Source organism: Galeopterus variegatus, unplaced genomic scaffold (genome assembly GCF_000696425.1).
Source record: "Galeopterus variegatus unplaced genomic scaffold, G_variegatus-3.0.2 Scaffold562, whole genome shotgun sequence".
In the NCBI taxonomy this organism is placed as follows: Eukaryota; Metazoa; Chordata; class Mammalia; order Dermoptera; family Cynocephalidae; genus Galeopterus; species Galeopterus variegatus.
In genome coordinates this window covers 561,866-573,039 of record NW_007726673.1, presented here as the reverse complement: position 1 = coordinate 573,039, position 11,174 = coordinate 561,866, and the positions used below count along the sequence as shown (strand labels likewise).

At 42.0% G+C, this 11,174-nt stretch overlaps 1 protein-coding gene across 1 annotated transcript in view; it reads left to right on the top strand.

The window, feature by feature from the left end:
* IL31RA (interleukin 31 receptor A) overlaps positions 1–11,174 on the top strand; it is a gene marked incomplete at its 5' end in the record, with an annotated part of 47,367 nt that overhangs the window by 34,287 nt on the left and 1,906 nt on the right. The window contains 6 exons of the mRNA XM_008570040.1: positions 2,122–2,304; positions 3,202–3,303; positions 4,584–4,730; positions 6,496–6,636; positions 8,637–8,730; positions 10,136–10,217. Coding sequence (XP_008568262.1) covers positions 2,122–2,304; positions 3,202–3,303; positions 4,584–4,730; positions 6,496–6,636; positions 8,637–8,730; positions 10,136–10,217 — 749 coding nt within the window. The remainder of the gene's footprint in view (positions 1–2,121; positions 2,305–3,201; positions 3,304–4,583; positions 4,731–6,495; positions 6,637–8,636; positions 8,731–10,135; positions 10,218–11,174) is intronic.

Sequence of the window (11,174 nt, the reverse complement as noted above, 5' to 3'; positions counted from 1 at the left end):
ATCTGGCTCTTTACAGAGAAACTTTATAGACCCCTGTCCTAGACAGCCAGAAATTAATGTTCTATAGAATTTTTTTTTAATAAAATGGAGACAACTGGAGAATAGTTATAATAATAATAATTTTTGTAAGAATAAATATCATTAAGTATAATTATCATACATTGTCCATTAGTGTGTGTCAGGCATTGTGCTAAGATAAGTTCCAGAGGCTGGGAACTTATACTGGAACTTATCAATAGATATCAGGGTATCACATCATGAGAGAAATGGCCTGAGAGAAATGGCCTGAGCAAGACAGCTAACCTTCTCACTCACTCTCTTTATAAAGCCATCAGAACCACACGCATGATTACTCACTACTTCATGAATGGATCAATCCATTCATGAGGGCATAGTCCTCATGATCCAATCACCTCTCAAAGACCCCGCTTTTCAAATACCGTAATTGGATTTCCCACCGATTTAACATTGTTACAGTGGAGATCAAGTTTTTAATATGTGAACTTTTGGGAGACACATTTGACCCACAGCACACAGTCTGCTGGAGCTTGTTGCCTAGGAACCGAAAGATGCCATATCCCTAGCCCCCATCCCAAATTCCTACATTTGGTCTAAGCTTTCAGCTTCAAGAAGGTTTTTAGTTTTTTTGTGGGACACCATCTCCTCTATTGCCCTCATCCAGGACTGTCTTTAATGTTCACTGAAACACACCTCCCATGGATTCTAGTTTTGAAGGCTTAGGTGGTGTTGGGGAAATAGAATAGTTTAGTCAGGGCCCTCACCTTGGGTCCAGTTGGGTGTGGTTCAGCATCCTTTGTAAGCAAATTTTGTGTGTGTGTGTATGTGTATGTATGTGTGTGTGTGTGTGTGTGTGTGTGTGGAGTTAGTGCACATGTGTGCCAATGTATCTTTTTAGTTTTGTTGCTATTCTTGTGTTCTTCAGAGAGAGAGAGAGAGAGAGAAAGAAAGAAAGAGAGGAGAGAGTAGTTTTAGTGAAGCAGGTGGGCGGGTGTCTGCCTCGGGCAACTGCCCAGAGCAGCCATGCTTTCCAATGGCTCCAAGGACCTTTTGGCCAGTTACCTAGCTCATAGACCTGCATGTAAGGGGTCATCTGGTGACCCAGCCTGGCATATGAAGGGTTTGTGACCCAGTCTGTGAATGGGCTTGAGGGGTCTGGGAGCTCCAGACCCAGCCCAGGCTCAACAATCGGCCCAGTCGGCAGGATTACCAGCAGGTAAAAGAGCACCACAACTGACGTGGTTGCCTAGCTTTACAACTGGAGTCATGAACAGGATTAAGAGTGCTACAGGTGGGTTGTGGGTGGCAAGAAGTGGGTGAGAGGGGAGAGCCGTGCCCTGTAATTTCTAAGACCCACCCCCTTCAGGCTCTCGTCTCTGCCTCACTGCACCTCCATATGGTTCTCCTCTCTTCTGTGTGTTCAAAACATTTTCAATAAGCTATCTCTCTGATTCTGATTAAATCCCAGATATTGAATTTGAAGCCACGTGCTCAACTTTCCTATCAAAGGAACTCCTGTGGCCTGTGTCCAGAGATGAGTTTACTAGTCCTGCAGAAAATGTTGCTATTTACATATTGATCCATAGCTAGGTGCTTTGGATGGGTGTGTCCTTATCTTTCTGTCACAAACACAGTTCTTGCTGTCTTGAGGATACAAACCCATATTCAGTTTGTTTAGGGCCAGCCTAGAGAGTTAAAATGTAAAGACATCTCCCTGGTATGATTTTAGGGTCACCATCTCCCAGCTTCCCAGCCACAGAATTACTGGTGCCAATTCTACCTTGGGAGATTCATTCTTTGTCTCAGGTTTGCTTTCCTTTTGACTTGCAGAGACTCCTGTGGAAGGTAAGTCTTTTTCGTCATCAGGTCTCTAGTGAGATCCTTTTCTGGAAACAGGTCAGTTTTGGGGAGATAAAGGAAGATTAAGGAGGTGCTTAATCATCAAGGTGTTGGATAAGGAAAAGAGATAAAATACAAGGGGTGAAAACAGCACCATCAGGGGAGGCACAATAAAAATCGTGAATTTGGATCTTCTTTTATAGTTTGGGTGATGAGTGGATGCCAGTGTGGTTGGTGCATTTGGGTACTTTTGTCTCCTTTCAGCATTTCGGTGCATTGAGGTCATGTGGGCCTGCCTTGCCTTGGACCAGCTGGTGGTGGAGTGGCAGAGCTCTGTTCCAGAGGTGGACATGTGGATGGTGGAGTGGTTCCCAGAAGTGGACTCAGAGCCCTCTACCCTTTCCTGGGAACCTGTGTCTGGGGCCAGGAACTGGACAATTCAGCAAGGTAGACAGTGCAGAACCCACAAGTCCCTTCTGTGGAAGATTCAGTTTCATTTTCATGACTTTTGAAATCTTTAACTTTGGCTGCAAAGCTGTAAATGTGGTTAGTAACATTTGACAGGCTCATGCAATTTTAGTGAAATGACACTATGCTTCTTGGCATTTTCCAGCAAGGCTGGAGAGCTGTGGGTATCAGACCAAGTTTCTGGCCTGTCTCCAGGTGGAAAACACCTCTTAACATTTACCATCAGAGAACCCTTCCAAGATAGCTTGATCATCTTGTGGATAACACCAGAGTGTGGATCCCTTCTGTCCTACCTAGGATACTCCCTTCAGTTCTGGCTGCCTGTTTAAGAGCAAGGCCCCTTCTCCAGGTGATTGATACAGGGAACCATCTTCTCTTTAAGAAAGTCCCTGCCCAGTGTAAGACACATGAGTAAGGTTTTTCCTTTCAACCTCATCATACCAACTATTTCTTAATGCTTAATAGCATTTGTGTTAGGAATTATCCTCATGCAGGGATGCAGGCAGGTAGAGGAGCTGGAAATTCTCCAGGGTAAAATGCTGTTGACAGGAGGATTAAGTTTTATTCCACAGTGCCCCCAAGTCACATGATAAAATCAGTGATAGAGAAGGGACTGGAATCTTACTTCTCTCTTCCTGAATGGCTCTGTAATTTTGTTAGAGTGGTATAGGGTTTAGTTCTAAGAATTAATTAGTAAGTCTTAGAACAGGAATAGATGTTAGAGACCATCCAACCTAACCTCCTTATTTTCCAGATGTAGAAACTGTAGGGAAATGAATATCTTCCACAAGTCTTAGGTCATTACTCTTAATTCAGCATTCCTTCCACTCTGCCATGCTCTGCACTTATGCTTATTTTTTTCTTTCTTTCTCACAGATAAATTAAAACCTTTCCAGTGCTATAACATCTCCGTGTATCCAGTGTTGCAAGAGCAAGTGGGCGAGCCATATTCCATCCAGGCTTATGCTAAAGAAGGCAGTATGTATGGAAAAGACCCTGTGGGGAAAAGGAAACACTGGGGCCGGTCTGACATTCAGATGAGGCTGTGAATGCCTGTAGCTCATTCTTGGTTGTCTTGGGGTCTAGTTGCGCTGCCCCTTCATCTTGTAGCAAGCTATGAATGTTCAGCATGATTGGGGTCAGGCTATAGATTCACTGAATTTCAAAGCTGAGATAGGCAGAGGTCATCAAGTCTATTCTCCTGATTTCAAAAATGGAAAATTGAGGCTCAGAGAGGCCATATAACTTACTCAAAGTCACAAAGAAACAGTGCAAATAGAACTGCAACCATAATTAACATTTAATTAAGACCAACTTAGGGAGCCTTCAGAGTTAATCATAAGTGGGGATGTTAAAAAGATTATTTTTAATTGTGTAGCAATAAGCAAGGGCTTTATTGATGAATTGCTCAGACTAATTTTGTCTTTTTGGAAGTTAACAGCTTCCAGATTCAACACTGGAACATATCTCCTGCCACTCAAAGGTAGCCCATGGAGGCATATTCTTCAGCTATTTGATAATGGCTATACTTTATAAGTGAAAGGGCTGTGTGCCAAATTGGAGCGAGTGGTCTATAGGAAAGTGCTTTTTCTGTGGTTTTTGACCCTGCTTCTCTTCTTGTTTGGATGACTCCAGAAAACCAATTTTTCAAGCAAGTTGATTTATCATTTCCATACTTTTTCAGAAAATAGAATAGTTTGGTCAGGGCCCTCACCTTGGGTCCAGTTGGATGTGGTTCAGCAGCACATCCTTTGTAAGCAAATTGTGTGTGTGTGTGTGTGGAGTTAGTGCGCATGTGCACCAATGTGTCTTTTTAGTTTTGTTGCTATTCTTGTGTTCTTCAGAGAGAGAAAGAGAGAGAGAGAGAGAGAGTTTTGTGAAGCAGACTGGTGTCGGCCTCAGGCATCCGCCCCGTGCAGCCATGCTTTCCAACCTATGGCTCCAGGGACCTTTGGCCAGTTACCTAGTTCATAGATCTGTGTGAAGGGGTCTGGTGACCCAGCCTGGCATGTGAAGTGTTTGTGACCCAGTCTGTGAATGGGCTTGAGGGGTCTTCGAGCTCTAGACCCAGCCCTAGCTTGGCAATTGGCCCAGTTGGTACAGGCTTACTGGCAGGTAAAAGAGCCCGACAACTAGTGTGGTCATGTAGCTAGACAATTGGTGTCATGAACAGGATTAAGAGCTTTACAATTGGCACTCTAATTGGATGTTCTGGGGTATAATTCAGTGTTTATCATTTATCTTCTTGTCTTTCCAAGTTCCATCAGAAGGTCCCATAACCAAGGTAGAGAACATTGGTGTGAAGACAGTAACAGTCACCTGGAAGGAGATTCCCAAGAGTAAGAGAAATGGTTTTATCAGCAACTACACCATATTTTACCAAGCTGAAGGTGGAAGAGAATTCTGTAAGTGTGCCCATAGCCAAGTTGAAACAAACCCAAAACCACAGATAGATGCTATGGATAGACATGTCATAGAGGAGGCTCCCGTGGTTGTGACCTGCAACCTTGCATGAGTCACTTAGCTTCTTTGATCCTTTCCAAAAATGGGGCCAAGAGCACCCACTACTTGAGTCTTTTGGGGTTAAATGAGGGTGAAGTGACAGTACCTGATAGTCCTGTAAGAATGGGAAGAATTGACATAATTTGTCCTGGTCAGGCCCTGAATGAGTTGACATCCAGGAAGGGGAATGCCTGGCTTAGAGTGGAGGAGGAACAGACCCTGTTTGGCAACACTTACCTTAGTGCAGAACCCTTTATCATGACTTTTACTGCCCACTGCCAAGTCATGCTTTTTTTTTTTTTTTGAGTCTATAATATCTCATGACATTCTAAATTCTGAGCTAGGCTTGGATTCCTGTTTAGACTAAAAATTTTTTGTTATGGTAAAATACACATAAAATTTGCCACTTTAGACATTTGAAAGCATGCAATCTAGTGGCATTAAGAACATTCACAATGTTGTATAACCATCGCTGCTATCTATCCAGGACGTTTCCATTTCTATCCCAGACAGAAGCCCTGTACTCATTAATTACCCACTTCTCATCTCCCTCTTCCCACAGTGCCTGCCAACCACCAAACTGCTTTGTGTCTCTATGGATTTCCTATTCTGGGTATTTCATATAAATAGAATCATACAGTGTGTGGCCTTTGTGTCTGTCTTCTTTCACTTAGCTTGATGTTTTGAAAGTTCTTCCATGTTGTAGCATGAATTAGTACTTCATTACTTTTTATGACTAAATAATATTTTATTGTATGGATATTTCATATTTTGTTTATTCATTCATCAGTTGATGAACATTTGGGTTGTTTTAACCTTTTGGCTACTGTGAATAGTGCTGCTATGAACAGTGGTGTACAGATATCTTGAGTCCATGCTTTTAATTCTTTTGGATAAATACCTTGGAGTAGAATTGCTGGATCATATGGTAATTCTAGTTTAACTTATTAAGGAACCACCAAATTGTTTTCCACAGTGACTACGCCATTTTACATTCCCACCAGCAATGTACGAGGGTTCCAGTGTCTCTGCATCTTTGTCAATACTTGTTATTATTCATTTTTTAAAAATTATTATGGCTGCCCTAGTGGGTGTGAGGTGGTACATTTCCCTAATGATTAATGATGTTGAACATCTTTTCATGTAGTTGTTGGCCATTTGTATATCTTCTTTGGAGAAATATCTTTTTAATCTCTTTGCACATTTTTAAATTGGGTTGTCTTATTGTCGTTGAACTATAAGTTCTGTATATTTTCTGGATGTAAGTTCCTTACCAAATACATGATTTGCAAATATTTTCTCTCCTTGTGTGCATTGTCTTTTCACTTTCATGATATTGTCTTTTGATGTACAAGAGCTTTTAATTTTAATGAAGTCCAGTTTAATCTATTTCTTTTTTTATGGTTTGTGCTTTTGGTATTATATGTGAGAAGCCATTGCAAAATTCAAGGTTGTGAAGAATTACCTTATGTTGTCTCCTAAGAGTTTTTATAGTTTCCACTTTGATCCATCTTGATAGCTAACTTTAAGCAGAACATGGATAGGAGTTGGAGAATGAGATGGCCAAACTTGGAAGTACAGGTTCCAGTGCTCTTACTTTGATGCTACTAAAACACAATTTTCAGTCTGGCTTGACTGTGGTGTTTGACTTTTATATTTTTCCTTTAGCCAAGACAGTAAACTCCAGCATTCTGCAGTATGGCCTGGAGTCCCTGACACGGAAGACCTCTTACACAGTTTGGGTCATGGCCAGCACTAGTGCTGGGGTTGCCAACGGAACCAGCATAAACTTCAAGACACAGTCACTCAGTGAGTATTTCTTTTAAGCCCTGGGTACCTCTCCTTGGCATTTCCCTTAGGTCATTCACAAATGACACTTGCCAAAGGCAGGGGGAAGCCGGGTAAAAGGGCAATAAAGTGAGAAGAGCTCTCTGGCTCATTGACCTTCCTGAAGGCAGATGGGTGAGGAAAGAAGGTGGGTAGGCAAGTTAAGAGCTGCATTTGGAAAGGCTGGTCATTTTGCTCTTTCCTCATGGGCAGCCCCAAACCATTCTGAGGAGGAGGGATCAAGTTAATGCCAACTTCAGTCTAAACACCAAACCAGCTCCCACCTCAAGGCTGTCCCCAAGTTCACAGTCACCAGTTTCTGTGTGCCAGAGGTTATTGCACATTAAGGCTTTGGAGGGAAAACCTTGGTTGAGAAAGAAATGCTGATCCACAGGAGGGGACTTAACTGCATCAATTGTGGAGTTTTTTTGAGCAAAAAGATATATAATATGTCCGACTTAATAGCTTTTATGTTAAAAAATATGAAGCGAGAAAAATTTAATAGAAACAACAAATAATATAAAATATAACATAGCTTCATATGAGGACTGGTTAAGGGAGAGATTCAAGAAGCGAAGAGTATGAAATGAGGAGAGAAATGAAGAAAGAAGGAAGGAGAATGGGAGAAAAAGAGAAATATATTAATTTTGCCATGTCTTTGAGCAGCAGAGATTTGAATTTTAAGGACATACTAAAATATTAAAACTGTTTTAAGCAATGAACAATAACTGGTGCAAGCTAAAAATTGTCTGTTTTAAGTACTCTTGAAAGCCTCTTGTTTGGTACATTTTTAATCTTTTTTTCTTATTTTTGGTTTTGGCTGCTGGCTGATATAGGGATCCGAACCTTTGACTTTGGTGTTATGAGCACCACTCTCTAACCAAGTGAACTAACCAACCAGCACATTTAAAAAAAATGAAATAGCTTTATAGATCTGGAAAATGTGAGCGTAACAAGTGTTTTTACATAGCAAACATGTTCTGTTTTTATAGACTAACATTGCCTTCTTGGAACTTTTCTTGATATTTCTATTTAAAATCTTTAAAAATCATGTTGTATTTTCATAACACTAGGCACAAATTGTATCAGCTCATGGAATTTTCTCCAAGGATCAAATTGAAGGCAAGATCCTGCCTTAAAGCTTAGAAGTTTCCTACCCCAGTCTATGGATTAACGATCCCCCTGCTTTCATCTTTAATCCTCTGCAGCCCATTCTCCACACAGCAGCCACAGTTTCAAACCCTAGGTCTCCTGCTTAAAACCCACCAGTGACTTCCACTGTATTTTAAATAAAGTCCAGACACCTTCTTGAAGCTTTCAGGGTCCCTCATCATCTGTCCCTTACTGACCTCATTTCCTACTGCTTTCTGCCTCTAGTTAATGTTTGTTAACTTGTTCCTGCTTCAAAGCTTTTGCATCTGCTATTCCTTCTCCCTGGAATACTTTTTTTCTCCATATTTTTGCATGGCTGTCTCCTCCTTATTGTTAAGATCAGCTTGAATTTCACTTCTTTCTTGGCTACCCTATCTAAAGGTGCTAACCTCCCTCTCACCTTACTCTAGTTACTCTATATCTTATTACCCTGTTTTATCTGAAATAGTATTTATTATCTGGATCCTTCTACCAGAATGTAAGCTCCAGAACAGTAGGGATCTTGTATTTCTTGCTTCTTGCTGGTTGTTTTATTACCCAGAATAGTGCTTGGCAAATAGTAAGTGCTCAATAAATATTCACTAAATGAATGAAGTTGGAAGGTGGCCTAGGGAACACAACATCTTTCAGTATTATGCAGGGAGAATACAACTACACGGGGAGCTACAAATCCCAGGGTTTTTTAATTGAAAAAAAATTGGATTTAATGGAAGAAAATTAATAAAGAATATGTTTGCTGAAGCTACTAGAAGAAAAAGTTAAACTTTGATTTTCATCAAGAAAGTGAGGGACTCAGCTTACTCCTGACTTTTGTTCTCCTTTTTTCCAAGGTGTCTCTGAGATTTTCCTTATAAGTTCTCTGGTTGGAGGAGGCCTTCTTATTCTCATCATCCTGACCGTGGCATGTGGTCTCAAAAAACCCAGGTGAGTTTATAGGCAACAGTGGGTGCCTTAAAAATCAGGGGCAGAAAGGGATGGAAGGCACCGTGGGCACTTTGTAGGAGAGGGCACTCTACCATTAGGCGGTGTTCATTCATTCAGTAATTTGGACATATTTATTGTGATTATTAAAGGCCACACCCTGGGGCCCATCAGAATTCTGTCCAAGCAAGAGCACTTTCGCCTCCCACAGCTCCATGCACTGGGCTTTATCTGCTGCATTTGCCATCTGAAACTAAAGTAGGATAGGAGGCCCTTTCTCTCAGTGTCTAGAGGGGGCCCCAGACAGTAGCAAGAGGCCATTCGCAAGCTTCTATTTCAGACAGAACAGGGAGCAGCATGCCTGTGGAGTTAGAGTGCTGGCCGGTCATATGCCAGCACAGCCTTGTTCCTTGCTTGGGGTGCAGTGTTGGAGGGCTGGCTGCAGGGGCATTTGTCCTTCCTGCCCTGGCCACTGTGGAGAAAGAAGCTTGTCTTCAGGGTCTTGTGCTTTCTCCTCGCAGTGAGCCTCATGCGACTCTAACGGTCCTTCGCAGTAGAGATCTGTCTCCAAATTGGACAGTTGTGGGCCTTCTCTGCCAAGCAGCTGCACCTCGTTAATAGTCAAGCTAATCTCAGTTACCAACTGTAGGTTGTAAGCAAGTCACCAGCACAAATTCTTGTACATCATGCTCTTAAGCAACCATTCTTCATCTTTAGCATGCATCAGAATTGGGCTGCACCCCAAGGGATTCTGATTCAGTGATTCTGGAGTGAACCCCCGAAATTTGCATTTCTAACAAGCTCCCGGGTGATGCTGCTGCTTCAGGTGGGGACCACACTTTGAGAGCCATTGCACTAAAGTGTGGGTAGCTTATAAGGCTTAAAGTGTTACCTTTCCTAGGGAAGAAGTCTCAGACAAATGACTCTGTGATGGTGCAGTTTCCAGCATCATGGCCAGGTGTGGAGATACAGGGGTGGAAGAGAAGGGGAGGTAGGAACAGCTTGGCACGGGAGAGGTCTCCTCCAATGACATCCCATAGATAACTTGTAATTTCATTTCCCAAATGACTTCATTTGCCTAGTCTCTGTCAGGGAGCTTGCCCTTATTTAATAGGGAGCCATACAATTCTCTTTAGCAAAGCCTCGCTCTTTTGGCTCAGCCATGCAGTGGAGTGTAAAATGCTTCTTGGGGGCCGGCCCGTGGCTCACTCGGTAGAGTGCGGTGATGATAACACCAAGGCCATGGGTTCGGATCCTATATAGGGATGGCCGGTTTGCTCACTGGCTGAGCGTGGTGCTGACAGCACCAAGCCAAGGGTTGAGATCCCCTTACCGGTCATCTTTAAAAAAAAAAAAAAAAAATGCTTCTTGGACTCATTTCCTGTTTTAAAATCTTATCTCTTATTAGCAAATTGACTCACCTGTGCTGCCCTGATGTCCCCAACCCTGCTGAGAGTAGTATAGCCACGTGGCGTAAAGATGATTTCAAGGTAAACACTCCTGTTTTTATTAAGGAAATCATTGTGCAGGCTGGTTGTGGGGGGTGGACAAGGTGGATGGAGATGGGGAGAAATCTTGGGCTGATCTTTTTTCAGGGTTCACATAAAGAGAACTCAAGGTCGAAAAGTCCCAGGAAGCAGCTGGCAGGGCATATGGAATCAGCCTTCCTGGAATGATTTTGACCTCGTGCTTTTAGACAAGAGGAAAGGGCTTCACCAGGCTCATGAGGACCCAGTGTGTTTCCAGCGTAGAAGTGGTCACATAAAAGATGATGCAGAAGAAAGACACCAGCTGTACCCTTACTGACCTGACTGTCTGATTAGAGAGAGAGAAGGCATGGCTGTAAGATGTGAGGCCATTTAAAACCAACCAGGAGGAAATTAATACAGAGACCACCTAGAGATCCTGAGGGGATGTTGGCATAGCTATCCAAAGGCTGCCTTGAATTGTTTTTCTCAGGTTGGGGAAGTTAGAATCAAACTTTATTTGACTGGCATTGGGTTTTTTTAGTAAATGCTTAAATAGGAATACTCATTTTTCCTAAGTTTTAAAATGGAAAACTGTTATAATGTTTTTAAGGTTTAATTTATTGTTGAAGTAGAAATAAGCCCAATCAAATATAACCTTTAAATCCTAATTTTTGAAACACTGTTTCCAGTTCTTCCTTGATACAGGAATTTTAAGTATTAGTCCGCATTCCAAGTCAGCTGTTTTTCTTTAATATGGACATTTCTGTATGATTGTCTTTATTTCTATTTCCTCATCTCTGTTCTCCCTCTTGTATCACCCTATTTGCTTTCCAGCTTATTAAAAGTTGTTTAGGGAGTAACGAATTCATAGCCAGTGTTGTCTGAGGACTAAAATGCTTTTTGTTTTTGTTTTTTTCCTTTTTTTTTTTTCATGTCCGGCAATGGATCGCAACCCTCAGTGTCGCGCCCGTACCGGAC